General features: G+C 41.2%; 1 protein-coding gene across 2 annotated transcripts; it reads right to left on the bottom strand.

Annotated features, from left to right (window-relative positions):
* Positions 1 to 668: 668 nt before the first annotated feature.
* On the bottom strand, positions 669 to 5,082 carry LOC147197727 (uncharacterized). 2 transcript variants are annotated; one of them, XM_086126237.1, is made up of 4 exons: positions 4,569 to 5,082; positions 3,756 to 3,977; positions 2,229 to 3,411; positions 669 to 1,865 (listed from the first exon to the last, which is right to left on the bottom strand). In XM_086126237.1, the coding sequence occupies exons 2-4, from the start codon at positions 3,892 to 3,894 to the stop codon at positions 1,679 to 1,681; spliced, it is 1,509 nt and encodes a 502-aa protein (XP_085982363.1). In that variant the 5' UTR covers positions 3,895 to 3,977; positions 4,569 to 5,082; the 3' UTR covers positions 669 to 1,678. The 2 variants fall into 2 exon arrangements, with proteins under 2 accessions (XP_085982363.1, XP_085982364.1); XM_086126238.1 differs by lacking the exons at positions 3,756 to 3,977; positions 4,569 to 5,082 and adding an exon at positions 3,609 to 3,736.
* Positions 5,083 to 18,010: the final 12,928 nt, after the last annotated feature.

Raw genomic sequence — 18,010 nt, 5'->3', positions numbered from 1 at the left:
ATTTTAGTTGTTTTTGTGCTTTCTATTGTCTTCATTATTGTTTATTCTTGTATAAATGATATTTGCTCCATCTACAACATTTTGTCTAAAGTGGTGGTCGTTTTAAAGTGCTCTATAAATACAGTTGAGTAGAATTAAATAGGTGCACTTCTCTGTCACGTTATGACCACTTGCACAATATGGAGACACTCTTTATAAATATAAATCCATCTGAATTAAATGAACAGGAGAGTGAATCGACACTTTTCATGTCATTCCCTGTCAGCCCGGTTCTTTATTCTGATGGTTCAACTTTGCATCTCTTGCGCCTTCATGAAAGTATTGTGAGATATTGCCTCATGCACTTGAAAGGCCTTCTACTGCTGCGAGAGATACCAAGAGACTTCACTCAAACACACACACACACAGATACGCGCACACGCCCTTAGCTGGAAGATGATATCGTCAACTTCTGCAGAAAAAGACAGGATGTTTAGTGGAAAGGTGTCAGTTTGATTCCAGCCCGCAGTGGCCGAGCGACACAAATGCAGCCACCAAGAGCAAAGACATGGTCATACTGAAAAGGTTGCCAGCCAATCGCAGAGGTCATACAGGCATCCGCACTTACATTCACACCGACAACTAAAGGAGGAAGAAAAAGAAAAAAAACAAAGAGTCCGAGCCAGGGATGAATGAGACATGACCGCTTTATTTGGCTGTAATTCACCTGATGCATAATTTCCTGACATCGGCATTGATCAATAAAAGGACCTGTATTCTCAGAATATCAAATTGGTCAATAACAACAATTCCGTCCAGTCACACTCATCGTGAGTTTATTGTTGCGTGATTGTTTTTTTCGCAAAATACAGCCAGAAAACCAAAGGCAGAAGAAGAAGGTGAGGAATTTTGCTGGGACAATGAATTATTTAGTATTTCTCTGAGCCCCAAAACCAAAACCTGAGTATGAATCACACTGGCGAAAAGAGAACAAAATCTTGACCACATGAGGTGGGAGAGCCAGAAGTCATGCAGTAAACAGAACAATGCCTTCAAATAACACTCACACATGCTGTTCTCAAAATCAAACATGCATTGGTTATTTCAGTGGGGTTAAGAAGTGCAAATACACAATAATTGAACAATACAAATCCCTTTAATGATTCTGAGTATGAATACTTATAGAGCATGTTTACATACCTTTTCAGCAATCCCTCCCTTCATCTTAACGCAAATGGTAAATGAATATTATTCAGTAAAAATAAAATATAATATATATACTGTATATGTATATAATTTTGTGCGGCTCTGCCTTGATGCCACCAATGTGTGTGTCACAAAAACCACACGCAAATTCAATGACTATCACTTTTTTTTTTTTTCTCAGTCGCAAGCGTAAAACTCAAAGTGATCACAAAGGCTTGTGAGTTCAATTGGGGTCACAGTGGTCACGGACAAGTTCAGCATCTCCTCTGGAAATCACGTCACTAAGGCTTTGTAGAGTTCATCGACACCCTTTTTTCTGTTGTTCTTGATGGAAGCTTTGTTTTTGTTTTTTTCCTGCTCTCCTCTCGGCAGATTATTGAAGTCAACTTTTTTTTTTTTTAAATACCAAAACCATGCAACTACCAGTTCGTTTGAACAAGACTTGAAACCCATCTGTGTTCTTGGTTTGTTAGGGAGTCAGCGTGGGCGCTTTTTAGGCACTGCCATCTTGTTTGAGCCGCTGACTGCGAGCCTTGTAGACCTCGATGAGTAAATCTTTCACATACTGAATCTCTCTTTCCACCGATTCCGCCTTGTCGCGAAGTTCCCTGTTCTGCCCTTCCAGTCCATGAAGCTCCTCTTCCAGAGAATCCAACTCTGCTCGTTTCCGCAGCCTGTACCTGCAGAGGAAATGTGTTTGTTGGAGTTACTTTTGGTTGGTTGCCTGGCATCTTGATGAATGAGATGAAAGAGTGTGGAACCTTTTGGGATGTCTCTTGGGATGTAAGGAGTGAGAAGTGCCGACTCAAATCAATTTACCGGACATATTGTACATTATCATACTTAATCAGGGTACTTCCTTTTAAGATATCCTTTATTTGTCCCGCAATGGGGAAATTACAATTTTGAGCACCAAACAAACTCCATGTCAACATTTGACATTGAGTAGCCCATCTTCAACATCCAAAACGGACTCCAAAACATTCAAGCGCCATGATGAACAGTTAAAGTGCGCGGGGGGGGGGGGGGGGGGTCAAGTTTACCTGTGAGCAGCAGTTTTGTTCTGGTCTCTCTTCTTCTGCTTTCTCTCCCCAGTGTTCAAATCCAAAGAAGCGGTACCAACCACAAGCGTCGATTTAATGGAGCACGGCTCATCCTTTAGCCTTTGGGTCGGGCGGTGGATGGGAGCGCCGAGGAGCGTCCCTTCGCCCTCTCCTCTGGACAGACATTCGTAACTTTGGTCCGCAAGGCATTCCGGATAGAGGTAGTGGCCGTGTTGGGGCTCCACGGCTTGCGACGGCTGGTCGAGTTCACCGATAAAGCTATGATATGGCTCTGTGCTGGCCATGGATTGCTGGAAGTAGCTGTCGGCAGCCATCATTGTCTCTTGGGGAATACTTCCAGACAGTCCTCCATCTTTGCTGCAGTGCAGGACCTCGAGTCCGGCGCTGTCATAACTTACATTGACCTTCACGTTGTGCATCAGCTGTCCCTCTCGCTTGTGGTGGCCGTCGTAGGAGCCACCCAGGCAAAAACTTCGCGCAATCTCTTCGCTGCAAAACATTCCTTCGGAAAAACAATAGCTCTCCTCTTCCTTCAACGATAAAGCACATTCTCTCACCTTCTTGATGCCACTGAGGCTGTTCTTGCTCACCGTCTTCAACGTGGAGTAGTGGTTCACAGAAAACTCTGTGCTTCCTGAGTAACTTCCCCTGGTGCCCCACGAATCCAGTCCGACGTCCTCCCCGACTTTCACCGCCTCGCTGATGATTCTTCGCCCACTGTTGTGGTGGTAACGGTGGTGGTAGTTGTATGGCGCAGGTCGCGCAATTTTGGATCTGCCCATAGGACCGCTACAGAAGCTGGCCAGGTCCAGTTCCCCTGTTGCCAAGGTAACAACCACAGGGCTGGTGTCTGATTGGCCGGTCCCATACGAGCCATAGGGTAACTGGTAGTAAGACTGTGAGCCCATTGCTTGGGCACCTTTGTCACATTTCGAGGATTTCTCCAACTTGCTGGCCGTGACTGTGGACTCGGAGCGGAAGTAGTCCTCCAGCTGAGCTAGCTCCTCCTGCAATAGAGAGGTCATGACCTCCAGGTCTGAGGGCACCTTGACATCTTGTTCTAATGGTGAGGGCGGAAGGGATGAGCTGGGAGACGACTCGGTGGTTGACACGAATGAAGACAAATCAACTTTTTCCGTCATCCAATCTGAGTGACCATCACCTACAAAAATAAAGATTCAGATGAATAAAATCTCATTTGTTCAGAATTTTATGAAAAAATGATTGAATAAAAAACTCAAATGCAGAAAAAAATCAAAATGCTTAATTAAATCATGTAGGGAAAAACAAATCAATGTTGAAATCAAACAAAAGAAAAAAATAAAAAATAAGAACTCCCAATAAAATCCAACAACTAACCGATCATCTGAAAATGATTGAACAGCATCGTCTGCATTCGATAAAAATCCACTTAGCTGTACTCACTGTACGACATTAGTCCCGTGCTGCACTGCGGCTCCGACCTCGGGATGTGGAAAAATAAAAAAGCATCTTGGAAAAACTCACCAATTAAGTGCTGCCTTTCCACTGGCTCCGCCCCCGTCGTGGGCCGCGATTGGCTGGGGCTAGCCTGCCGGAGAGGGAGAACGTGAAGTCCGCCTGTAAAAATGGGGTGAATTTTCTTGCGAAGGATCGATGCCGCCATTGTATCGTCTGCTGCGATTAAATTGTGAAATGGCCCGAATAGTGCAATTGATGGATGAAGTAGTCCTGGAAACACCTGAAGACCTGAGAAACAAAAATAAATCATCTGTTACAATTTTTTGTTTTCTCCTTCAGATGCTACAGAACAAATAATTAAATAAATACATTTACATCCATAAAAAAGACACAAAAACTGAATGTGAATCACGGGTTTTAAAGCCACTGCACAATTTAACACGTTAAAATAGTTTTGTTTAGTTTTTTTTTAAAAAATGAGTACTGTACTGAAAACAGTTGTCACTGATGTCATTGGAACAAATTAACAATATCCGTTTGAGGAACGACATGTCTTAAAAAAATAAAATTATTTTTACATTCCATTGAAAACATAAAAACTACAAAACACAAAAAATAATGATTGATTGAAACGATTATGAACATGTTGCATAAATCGACTGTTTTTTTTTATTACCTGAATTACCTGAAGCAACAAGATCAATTTTAATAATGGAAAACCAACGTATAGCATGTCATTCTTGGGTTAAAACAATCCCAAAGAAATAGTTTGAGAGTCAAGTGTCAATTTAAACTGAGTCCGTGGGGTTTAAGAGCAAAAAGTAGACACTGATGTTCACTGCTAAGTCACCCCCGCCCCCCAAAAAAAGTTGTACTTACCCCATAGTTCTGTGTGGTGTCAAGTGCGTTGCAAAAGCAAAGCACACGGAGTTTAGAACGACGACGGAGACGAAGCCACGCTTTAAAAAGCCATATCTTCCCTTTTAGGAAGCCAGCAATTGTTCGTGAAGCGATATTAGCGGCAAGAACACTTGAAGACAAAGTTTTTAAGTCGCTTACTTCTCCAACTCCAGACGCCCCGACCGGATCACATTTCATTAAATCACTCCGCACTTTCCAGAGTTCAGCCGCCTCTTACGTCATCAATTCGACGGGACTTTCCCGCTACCAATAGACTTTCGACTCACCATAACACTTTTGCATTACGTGTTTCTTTTGCATTTAGGTCGTTATTGCTACGCATTCAAGACAATTACTCCACAATTAATAAACAGTGGCAAAGTAAAAATTCTTTACAGCGGAGGAGCATCAGCACACACACACAACGCCACAAAAAAGCATAAAGTAACAAACTGTTTCCTTGAAATGGAAAAAAAATTATCCAATGTACGTAATAGTTTGTCGAAAATAGTTTATGTTGAATTCAAAGTTGGCCTCTGCCACACGTTTAAATGAAGAGTGCGCAGAAGTTCATTGCATGTGGCTCAGACAGCGGCACTAGGTTTTGATGTGCCTAAGCGGAAGGACACAGTATTGCAGCGTGAAGGTGTAACTTTAGTTGCAGCCCTGTTGCATCAGATGCGCAGGGGGACTCAACACCGCGGTCTCACTATTGGCTTATACTCGGAACTTTTTTTTGTGTTTGTTTTGTTTCTATTGGCCTACCATCATTCTTACACTGATTGCTAATCATTTCACATTAGCACCACCGAGGGAGAAATGTGTTACTGAGCTCCAGAAATAATCTAAGAATATAATATCCTTGTCAGATATACAGTAATTAAACAGCTATTGCACTAAAGCTTATTAAAAGTCTCTTTATCTTTATGCTTCCTTTTTTATTTAATGATCAGATTTAAATTAATAAGCATGCGATTGTGGGATAGGACACAAAGTGAAATACACTTTCAGTTTCAAAATGTAATTCATAAAATGATTGCTGCACACGATTAACATATTGCCCCCAACCTTTTCGAGATCTGTTTTGTTTCCTTTTTTTAAACATTAAAATTAATTGATTTGAATTGAATAATTTTTCATTATTATTATTACCTTTCTTTAGATCTTTTTTTTGGGTTCAACAATGTGGTTCTTGGAGTGAAATGTTCATACATCATTGCATAAAATACAAATATGTAATACAGAAGAATATAGCAACAAAAAAGGTAACGATTAGCATAGATGTTTCAAGATGTTCCAGGTCCGATTACAAGTTTTTGTACGACTTACAGTTTTACCCGAATGCATAAACTTTAACAGGGATTCTTGAAGCACAATTTCTAAAACTATTGATGACTATCGCAAAACCACTTTGCAAATCCAAAAGGACAAACACTGCTTTCCACTGAGTTTGTCATTCTGTAACACACACTTTGCAAAAGTGTGAGTTCATTCCAACCGCCCAGCACTCTTTTTGCAGAACTAGAACACACAACTCAGTGCTTTAGACTCAATTTCCAAATGATTAAGACACTCCCTGCAAAACTATACAAACCTATGGATACTATTTACACTTTTGTGTCCATTGTCTGGTCACACTGTCACAGGAAAATACTGATTCCGATAATTAGTTCACTTTGCAATCAGCCTGTGCGCTCTAAAGAAGCCACAGGTAATCTGTTGATGTGGAGTACAATTGAGGGAGCAGAAAGAGTGAGAATTAGAAGAGGCCAATGAAGAAGACGTGGAGAGGACAAGGAGAAGGACAAGAAAGTGAATGAGGAAGGAAAGAAAGAAATAGAATTACTGATGTCATCAGAGTTATGACAATGGACCGTGTAATCAATCATCGAATGAGCCAAAAATACTTGAAATTTGGACTTAAAACTGACTTAAAAAGTGACTAGCACAAAAGGGGAAATATTGGAAAGTGTACGCAGCATTTCAATTCATGCTACGTCTGCTAATTGCAAAGCTAGTAGCTGAGTCGTGTCGTTAACCAAATTTGTTATCTCAAGTTCTTTTTGGAGAACAGTCTATACCACCCTCTCCCCACCATTCCGGAACGGGTCCATACTCTCTTGTTTTCTTTTTTTTCTTTTTTTACCTGAACATATAAACAACGCAAATGCACATAACGTCTCTGTCGACATGACTTTGACAGGTGCTTGTCCCGCCTCCCTGACGGACCTGCGCCAGCGGACTGAACCTTGGAGGAAGCACGCAACGATTGGCCAGGGTCTGGTCGGCAACGGACTAGTAGAATGACATCTTGCCTGGTCCAAGACACAGAATGAGATTTATCTGCTGGTCTGACGGCGCGACCATCGTCCATCCATCCATTTTCTACCGCTTAGTCGGGTCGCGGGGGCAGCAGCTTTAGCAGAGAAGCCCAGACTTCCCTCTCCCCAGCCACTTCTTGTAGCTCTTCCCCGGGGATCCCGAGGCGTCCCCAGGCCAGCTGGGTGACATAGTCCCTCCAGCGTGACCTGGGTCGTCCCCGGGCCCTCCTGCCGGTGGGACATGCCTGGAGGCGTTCAGGAGGCATCCTAATCAGACGCTCGAGCCACCTCATCTGGCCCCTCTCAATGTGGAGGAGAAACGGCTCGACTCTGACAGACAAAAAAGTTGCGTAGTTTGACAAGGCCATTCGCCTACCTTATGTAGAGGGAACGCAAAAGTCATACATGTTTTTCATTCTTCTTATCAGTGTGTAGTTGGCATATGTGTGTACTTTCTAATATGACAGCTTGAGTTTGATACAAAAATAATTTTTTTTACGTTATGGTTTGAAGAGTTAAGTAAGACTTATTTGCAGGAGAAGTACAGCGTTTTGCCAATTTGGTGAAAGGTCTTCGTATATGTGAGAAGAATTTGGCAAAAATAGGCAATAGTTACCAAAAGTTGTCGTAAGCATCAGAAAAAAAATGTAATAACAACAGTCCCCCGTAAAGGGTTTGTAAAATGTTTGCTCAATGTAACTCAAGTTCAAGTCAGCAACACTTGCAATGCATTAATGCAGTTACAAACAATTTTCAACATCTCATGGATCACTGTTAGGCCCGTTCAAGCAACTGCCGAACTTAAATACATGTATTACATAACTGTACAGGATGTAACTCTTGGTTTTCTTATCAAATTGAATTTGGAAATTTATGACCCTACTGCCTTCCTTTGTGGAGTTTGCATGTTCTCCCTGTGCTTTCTCCTGGCTTTTTCCAAAATTCTGAAATCATGCTTCTTAGGTCAATTGACTCTTAATTGCCCATTTGACATGAACGTGAGTGTGAATGCTTGCAGTTATGCGGCTGTATACAGAAATATGGACACCCCCCCAAAAATTGCAGGGGCAATTGCATCACTCAAACAATTTATTAAACGGAGGGAGCATGTAAGATGTAAGGAGGAAGAAAAAGACACGAGCAACAAAAGACTACACCTACCGAGCTAATCTACCCAATGCAGGTAAGAATAACAAATGCGAGTGGGTGAAACAAAAGAGGAGCTAGCCATTGAAAACAAAAAACTAACAATTAAAAACAACTATGGTACATTACACAAGAGGATTGACACGAACCTAACAAGGCAACACAAAAGAATTAAAGTAATAATGATAATACAATATTTCCAACAGGATAACGCAAATAAATAAATATCCAGTACAAAAAAACACTGATTAATTAAAAAATAATAATAATTAAAAAAAAAAACCAGGACATCGGTCCCTTAGTGCAATTGTATGAATTCAATTGACCTTGGACTTTTTCTTCCACTGGCGTCTTCACTCAGAGATCCTTTTATGAAGGGAATTCGGATATCTAAAATCTTCATCCCTGGGTGTTATTGCATCTGCAAAAATAAATAAATAAAAAAAAGAAAGGAATCCACAATATTAGCCTCTGTTGCAGAGAGTTGTTTCCCAATCCCACTTGATTGTCTTTTGGTCAGCAAGAGCAAAAGTCCTTTGTCATCGTCGAGGAAGTGTCTTCCTCGGTCCCTCTGGGTTTAACAAAATGATGTGCTTGCTGAGGGTGTGGATTTTTGATCCAGTAGTTGAGTTAGTTCACTCTTTTTTTCTTTTGTTACAATAAAAAGCACATCATTTTGTCAAACCCAATGGGAGCAGAATGGGTGTTGGCGCTGGGATTTTTAATGTACTACAGGAGATCCATTTCGATATTGATGAAACGTTTGATGTAATCTAACTAGATAGAGAAATCAATAGTTGGTCAAAGACGTTCAGATTTATTCGTCCGTCCATTTCCCTATTGTGTACATTTCAGTCCAAAGTGTTTGTTACCCTTTACCATTCAAAACATAAATTTGCGGGAAAAAAACCCAACACATGTTTGCTGTCTTTCCAAGTAAATCTGGAAGCTTCTTGGGGCTCAGAGGTTGGCATATGTCTCCAGATGGATTGACCTTGTTGACCCCGCCTGTCAGGATAGATTTTAATAGGACGTCAACACTGAACAGGCCCAGCAGGAGGGTGCGAGCCAGAATGATTTTAATTGATCATCACAGAAACCGGCTTACTACGATAGGCTATCGCTCCTGGCGCCAATTCTACTGTCCCATAAACGATTGTAGCTCAAGATGGTCATGGCAACAACCACTAAACCAATCGGAGACGTTGCTTTTTTTACCATAGAATTATGAGTAGTGTTGTTTTTGCTTTTTTTTTTTTATTTAAATTGTGAATACTGTTTGCGTCAACACAGGAATGGAAGAGGGGGTTTATATTAAATTGTTTCAAACAGCAAATATGCGTCAACTGGGGGTGTAGTTCCTGAAGTTTCAAAATCACTACCTTTGTTCACACACTCTGGCAATGAACCCCCCACACCACAACACACCCCACCCGCTTTTTCCCTCCTTTGGATACCCCCTTAAATTGGATGCCCGGACGATGTCAGACATCCTCCTGTATGCCACTACAGAGCAGCATACACACGCACGCACACACACACGCACGCACACACACACGCACATGCCTGGTGAGGGTCAATCACGTTTTTTTGTTTTTTTTTACTCATTTGTAATGTATTGAAACAACAGATGAGAGCTTTGGAATTTTTTTATTTTTTATTTTTATTTTTTATTGTTCATTGAACATATTAAATATACAATACAGCAACAAATGGGCAAGAAATGAAGGCAAGCATGATATAAAAAAAGGAAAAGAAAATAGTCATCATCACAAATTATATGTTCAAAGGAGTAGGAAGTAAAAAAACTTATGGTACAAGAAAAGAAGCCTCACTTACCTCAAAAAAAAAAAAAAGAAAAAACACTCCAAAAGAAATATTCATGTCATTTCAGACTTAGTCAGGGTGGAAGGAATGATGAACAGTTCCAAATCCCAGTCAGTGTCGGCACAAAACCTTGAGGCCTGCTGGTGATAATAATAATCATAATGTCAGAAAAAGCCGACGACAATGTCTGAGATTTATTTCGGCCTAATCAGATGCACTTTAAATACAATAGTGGAAGCTGTGTGCTGACTGACTCCCATTTAACATTTGAATGCGATTGGTTAATTCATAATTTTGGGTTTTTTACACTCTAAACAAGGAGTTGCACAGTTATAGGAGACAATGGTGGAAAAGGTTTTGAAATAATTTGTCTTTATTTTTTCCATCACAAAAAAACAGGCATTTGAACACAGGTGTGTCGACTTCAGGTTTACTGTCTAGAACCATTGCCAGCATTTATATCTATATATTTATATCGCATTTTGAAAGACCAAAACAAAATTAGCGAAAATAACATTGTTAAACCTCTTGACCTATCTGTGTATTGTTGTTCAATGTCGACTTTGATTAAAATGTAATTCCAATTACACACACATATTCACAAGTGAGAAAAAAACCCAAACATCCAAAAACACATAGAAGTGAACCCAAGCTTATCGAAATGCATGCTTACTCTCCCAGCTCCCAAAGAGCTGCTGGTTGTCAGCTTTGTCTCTGCATCTTGTGACCCTCGGGCGGCTCAAGGGCATTGGGAGCAGTGTGACAGGAAGGACAGGTTGATGTCGGACAGAATGGCTGAAGCCAAACAAGTCTCACTCCGCTCATTAGTAAAACCAGGATAGCGCTGCATACTCCCTGGCTCCAGTTTCGCTGCCTCTTCTCAGCTTCCCCCGCAAACCAAAAGCTGATTGAAGCACCCTAGTCTTCCTGTTGCTATAGTAATAGGCAACACTGGCTCACCCCTCTCAAAAACATGTTTTTGGCATTCCTACCGCCATGGCTTCTGCGGCCTCCCCCTTCGAGCTCTTACACCCCCATTGTTTACAGTGTACGTCTTGCTATTTTTGCCAACAGTGCACTTTTTTTATTATGCATGATGCGCCTCTTTAGTCTCGCATTAATTCGTAATCATTCCGGGTCTCGGAGAAAAAGAACGGGGTGCTATGTGCAATACCCCTGCAAGAAATTTGCATCCCATCTGTTCCATAAACTTTAAGGTGTTAGTTATGAAGCTATAGAATGAAGCCCAGCTCTGAGAGATGTGTTGCTTTATTGAAGATGGGGTTTTTTTCTCTCCAAATGATCTTGATTTAAAAAAAAAAAACAAAAGCATTTCAAATTGAAAAATTGTCCAGAAACGTAGTCCTAATCTAAAAATGACCTGTTAATCAACGGCAACACTTTTTATTTCAAGCATTGTCTATCATTCAAACTTCAATTTCATTTTCAGTACGATTGGCAGCTTTTTGTGCAATATTGGCCTCCGTCTGTTTCGTTGTACTGTACAAGTGTACAAGGAGCCCTCTCCAGTGGTGTATCGCGGGAAGGGAAAGCCTCCTTCAAAGCCGCAGATGGCCACGCACTCACTCCTCTACTCTGGCACGTTGGCATCAGTTACACCATAATTTCATCACCAGCTGCTCCTTGTGAATCCAGCTTTACATTAACTTTTTACAAGGATTGGCAACACAAAGGCAGGGGCTGCACAGCAGTGCCAGCGCTTGAACCCATTTTGCCCGCGATAGTCAAGAATTTGTCTCAACATATTATTTGTTGCTGAAGCGCTGTATTTGTTGAATGAGAAGAATTGAACCAAATCCCTCCAGTCAGAGCAGGATTAAGAGGAGAGAAAAAAACAATAAGGATTTAAAATTTTTTTTAAAAGAGATTGTTTCAGTGTGCAGGGCTGTGTTTGAATGATGGCTGGTATATTGTTTTGATAAGTGTTCCCGGAGGAGAGTAAGCCTCGTTCTCCTCGCATCTTTGTGATGGGGAAGTGGGCGCCGTGAGACCGTCAAAACAAGTCATCATAATAATGAAAGCGTTCATTCTGAAAAACTGCAGAGCGGCAGGCCGGCTCACACTAACGCAGGAGCGAAAGCACACACACACATACACACACACACACACACACACACTACATTCAAATTAATTAGTTTAAACACGAAGCCAAATGAGCATGTTAGACCCTGACATGGTGATAATTATACTCTGGCACTTGGGGAGTGTGAAAGAATATCAAATAGAGTCTGATCCCATTGATAGACACTCGTCTTCCCGTGATATCATCATTGACTGCGTGAGATGGCTGAGAGAGACAAGATATAATGTTAAATACAGTTTACATTTACATATTTGTTATCAAAGCGGAAAAGCAATTAACATAAATTTGAATTTGCAAATCAAAACACATGAATTAATGATCAATTTAAGTCAGACTTGAAGTCTGGAGACCGATGGAATATTTGTACAACATCATGAAACAAAAATCTGCGTGAATACTTTTTATTGGATGGATCACATTTTGCATGCAGAACCTCTAAAATATCCGTACTATCACGTAGACCCTCACCCATTGCATTCACTGGAATCGCTACATCTTTAGTTAATTTCATAAGTGATTCGTTGATAGTTTAATGTAGTATATTTTATGTGATGATTTTTTCCCCCACTCTTTCTCCATCATGTGAAGCCTTGATATGATGATGCAAAAGTCCACAATGTACACAATTTTGGCTTGTATCAACTATACTGTATATAGTAATATATGAATTTAAAAAATATATAATAAAAGCAGCTCACAGATGGCATACTGCAATATGGGGCCAATAAGAGGATCATTTTAAGTCATTTTATTTTGAAAAAAAAAGAAACAGCCCAAATTCCATCATGTTCTATGACAAGGTTCAACACTTATCACAATGCAAATACGAACCACATGTCACCCCAGTTCCTAAACAGTAAATATGAACTCACAATCAAGAGACTTGAGAGTACATTTTTGTGACACAATAACACTTATACACATTGTAATGCCCCTCAGAAACACTTCTATTGTTCAGCATGTCCTTGTATCTAAATAAAGCACCAAAATATTCTTACAGTACCACTAAAAATCAGTTGAACAATGCCACAATAATGCGAAGTACTGTAATTGATAGAAGATAGACGTGCAGTATGAGACTGGTTAGGTGTGTAAGAAAAGTGGTGTTAAAAAAAAAACAATCATTAAAATTGCTTAAATTGATGTGTATTGCCAAGAAATCGTGAGAGAATTAACATAAAAAGATGTTCTTCATGCCTGAAAAGGAAAGAAAAATACAGTACTGTCAAAATTTATTCAAGTGGCTTCATTTGACACTGTTCAAACATTGGTGCAAAAAAAAAAAAAAGTGAAAAGGTTTGCCAGAGCGTCGCTATTCTTTGATGGCCTTCTATAAACATGACTGATATTCATGAAATTCCTTCATGCTGAATGGAATGCTGCCTACGATATTATTCGCTGCCCCGTGTAGAATTCAAGCAGGACTGCGGAGAGAAGCCGAATGAGTCAATGAGTTTACATCTGGAGAAACCCATATTACTCGATGACTGTTGTCTTTTCCACCACAGTCTCGCATAACAACATTGCAATTTGAGAGAACCGATCTGTCCCAGTGTTTTCAAGTCATGGTGGTCTCATTATAGCCGATTGTTGGTAATTGGGTTCCTTTGATCTGGGAGCTGATGGGAGCTGTGTTTTGCTGCAGTTCAAACATTGTTCTCTCTACTCCCTCAGCACCTTCTGAGAGCCCCGTGGTATACAGTAGATGGAGCTGCTGCCTGCCAGTGGGTGTGTGACTGAGCGAGACAGAGAGAGGGAGAGAGAGAGAGAGAGAGAGAGGTGAATGAATGTGGGTGAGATGTAGACAGTGACAAAAGTCACTGGCTGCTATATCAAGTGAAATTCAAGTAAAATGTGTTTTTTACAATATGTACAAAGCGGCCCCAACATAGTCAAAACACAGCATCTGATTAATATTGGGTTTGTGGAATATGAATTAAGCAGCAAAATCCACCCATTTTTAACCATCTCACGGGGCGGCCGTTTTGACACTTTCTGGCGCCTGTAAATGACATCACACGTAAAGCAGTAAACCAAAACAGTGCGATTCATCTGTTGAGCCAATGACCGATGATAGAGAGCAGAAGTTTTAAATGCTTCAGAACGATGCTAACAATGTAAAATGAACTGGGGTACTTGTAAGACCTCTCAGAATCCCTTAGAAGTAACCACAAAGGAATATAGGGAACCAGAGGCACTCAGCTCTCTAATCTATTCACCACCCACAGCTCAACATATCCCTTCTTGTGCACAGTGAACACAAAAATACACAAAGCCCAAGGATTTTATTCTACCACTGAAGGATCAGATGTGGGGAGCAACAAGCTACAGTGATGTCATAACATTTGCTCATGTAAAATTTTGGTCACATTGTACTGAGCAGAGTAGTTTTTATGCAACATTTTTTTTCCTTTGAATTAAGTAATGTTGTTATGAAGGAACACTACTTTTACTCAAGTAAACTTGGGTTACATTCTGTTCAAAGCTTGTATTTATTGTTGCTTGTAATCTATTTAGAGAGACTTCGTGACTCGTGATGCTTGATGAAGTGTGTCAACAAAAAAAGTTAATTCGAAACCATTTCTTTGGGCTGAATTTGCCGAGGCCAATGTTATTTCACTAAGAAAATATTTTAAAGTGATATTATTGGACAATATTTGAATTTGTATATTCCTATTTTTTATTTTTGTCTCTTTGACACTCTCACTATTGAAAAGATAAATTACCGGTAGTAAGTGCTTAAAGTTTCCTCAGTATTTGAAGATTTTTTTCAGTGAACAATTAATTTGTGTCACTCACGTGATTATTTGGAGGACTACTTTTGACTTTTACTCGAGTTATATGAATCTAGAAAGTACAGATACATTTGAGTACAATTTTTGACTCCTCTACCCACCTCTGTGTGAGATTCATACAGTCTCTGATGAAAATTCTCTGCAAGTGTGCTCATCGCCGGCTCATGTACCACCCGTGTGAATTTATTTTTGTCCCCATGCTTTGGAATACAGTATTGGTAGAAGATTCATGCAAAGGCATGCATTAAACAACAGCTTTGGTTCACTGACTTGAGCGAGGCCCGCTCTGCCCAGAGGCACAAACTGCTTCTTTGAACATCCAAATCTGCATGCGGTGCCTGACTGTCTTTTGCGACACACTGGAGGATGTTCTCTCACTGCCTTTCGATGTCTGACATTGTGTGCTGATAGAGAGTCCCTTGGACAAATTTAAATGTGTTAAAGATTATTCCATTGAGCTCATCAAGCCCCAGTCAATTGACTTGAATAAAAATGTATTTTGTTGGTGCACAGGGAAAACATAGACAACTCATCAGGCAGAGCTTGAGCGTCACACTTAAGCCTAATGAGAATCTGTTAGTTCCTGGCTTGAGTTGCGCCCTGTACGAGTCCACCACCCAACATCACCAACACACACATGCGCTTGTGCACACACACTTTATGTTTTCGTTACATTGACTATATTTTATTATCAAGCAAGAACATTGCGACAGCAAAGACTTGGAATGAAGGAAAGAGAATTAAAACACGAAAAATCATGCACTGCACCAATGAAACAGCAACCTAAACCCAGGGGTGTGCAATGGGAAACTGGAGCGCCTCCCAAGGGCCAGGTTAACATGTGAACCCTAACTTTGTCTTCATCCTTTTTCATGAATTTATGAAAAGCATATTGTCTTGGCTCAATAAATTGCGACGTGTGTCAATATGTTATGTACATACATAATTCATCGAGGTATGTGGGCCAAGTGCAAGTGGTGTATGTGGACCAGAGTTGGGCCAGAACAATTTTGCTGACTGATCATATCAGTCATTCCTAGTCAGGGGTCCCAAATATTTAGAGAATAGGCATGAAGTGTAATATTATTGACAGTGATGACTTAGAATAAAGCCAATACGTACATGATTGTGTTGAGTTGTGTTCCATATCATGTTTTTGGAGTGTGGGAGGAAACCGGAATACCCAGAGAAAAGCCACGCAGGCACAGGGAGAACATGAAAACTCCACACAGGAAGGGCAGAATCAAACACGGAACCTCTGCACTCTGAGGCCAACGTGCAAACCAGTCGACCACCGTGCTGCCCGGACACTTCGTATGCACTGTGCAACAGCATGTACAGATCCTTTCCATCTGCCTGTCTTTGTCTGCGGTCTTTAGAACCTCCGGCCTCCAGTCAGCCACCCATAGAGGGAAGATCAGCAGGTAGCCTTTGCAACAGTGTGACCTCAAAACTACCATGGTGTTACTTTTACCGTCTTATGCGGCAAGAGCAACGTTAACCCTCCCGAGACTGTTGGTGGGCATGAATTCACGGCTCTGACCTTCCGTCTCCTTTCATGCCCGATTTCCTGGTGGGTCATTAGCTCCCAAAAATGATTTTTCATCTTCTCTCATGACTATCCCGTCTTTCTTTTTGGTGGGCAATAAATCATGCATGTTTCCAATCTTTTGGGGTGAAGGTCCAAAGTGCCTCTTTACTGCCGATTCTTGCCAGAATTGAACTAATTCAACTTAGCCAGCTTTGGGTATCTCTTTACATGTTGATATTAATGAGCTGCCTTTGACCTGTTGTGGGTGTCTGCTGACCTACGGGCTATTTTGCTTGCAGGAGAAAGGGTACCGTATTTTCCGGACTATTTTCTTAAAAGCTCACAGCGAGCCTTAAAATCCGATGCGCCTTGTGTATGGTTATTACGGTAATATGTCAACCCCAAAATGGCTCCTTGCTTACAAAGCAGAGTTCAAACTCAAGGCGATCGGTTTCGCAGTTGAACATGGAAATAGAGCAGCGGCAAGAGAGTTCAACGTTAACGAGTCAATGTTATAACTTGCTGTTGGTGAAGTGAACTGTGTCGCTGCTGTATTAAATACGTTTTACTGACATCTGATCGTCGCGATATAAATCAGGGTGGAGTGTAGTGTTCTGATGGCATTTCCTTGAGCGTAGCTCCATCTAGTGGATGCATTGTAGATTGTGTCTTATAATGTGGTGTGTCCAATATATGAAAAAAAATTACAAAATAGGCCATTCATTGAAGGTGCACCTCATAATCCAGTGCGCCTTTTAGTGTGGAAAATATGGTATATTAACACTGCTCAAAAGCAAAGAAAAATAAACAAAAAACATGATTTCAATGTCATATTTTTCAGGTCAGCAGGTAATTGAAGAGCAGCGACGTCGTCTGGCTGAGCTCAAGCAGAGAGCAGCAGAAGAGGCTCAGTGCCAGTGGGAGGCACTCCATCGCTTGCAGCCTCACCTCAGCACCTCCGCGCCCCCCTGCTCCCCAGCAGTGACCTACAGTCCTACATTGAGTCACAGATCTGCAGGCGCCCCTCCTCTGGTCCAGCACTCCATCCTACACCACCATCCAGCATCAGCCGGAGAGCAGCCCTACGACACACTGAGCCTGGAGAGCTCAGACAGTATGGACACCAGTGTGTCCACAGGCAACAACTCCGCCTGCTCGCCAGATAATTTGTCCAGGTACCCACGACAACTTCAGCCATTACTCTTGCTTATACTAATCGCTAATGGCACAAAAAAATCATTTTTCTATCAGTGCGGGCATTTAAGGAACTTCAGAAAGTGCACAAAATCGCAACGAAGTGAGGTGTTCGTCAAATGAATGAGTGAATTTGTGAGAAGTGACCTACTTATGCCATCAATATACAATACAACCCCCTCGTGGGCAGTGCTATAGCAACACATATTTTAAGAACCAAAGAAGGGCCCAAGATTCTGAATAATCCCATTGAGCTATTTTATGACAGATTCAGTCAGGCACACAGATAAAAGCACTCACAGGCACCATTTCCCAAACTGCTCCCCGCCAGCAATTGACTTTATCTGCACGTTTTAATTTGGGGACCATCTGTAGGAACCAGTTTGTGTGCCGTGTCACAAAAGCGTTTGCTGCAGGAAGCTCTCAGCTCAACATGTTCGCAGCTTTATTGTAGCTCACAAGAGATAAAACTGTATTGGTAAAATATTTTGCAAAACTGTAAT

The sequence above is a fragment of the Hippocampus guttulatus genome, chromosome 12, assembly GCF_054856545.1.
Source record: "Hippocampus guttulatus isolate MCC_2025c chromosome 12, RoL_Hgut_1.0, whole genome shotgun sequence".
Lineage (NCBI taxonomy): Eukaryota > Metazoa > Chordata > Actinopteri > Syngnathiformes > Syngnathidae > Hippocampus > Hippocampus guttulatus.
Note: the sequence above shows the minus strand (reverse complement) of the source record. Positions and strands in the feature narration are given on the sequence as shown.

Coding starts and splice junctions, on each gene's coding strand:
- LOC147197727 (XM_086126237.1), bottom strand. CDS start 3,894: ATGGCGGCATCGATCCTTCGCAAGAAAATTCACCCCATTTTTACAGGC. Junction 3,412..3,755: donor GGAAAGGCAGCACTTAATTG/GTGAGTTTTTCC, acceptor TTATTTTTGTAG/GTGATGGTCACTCAGATTGG. Junction 1,866..2,228: donor AACAAAACTGCTGCTCACAG/GTAAACTTGACC, acceptor TTTCCTCTGCAG/GTACAGGCTGCGGAAACGAG.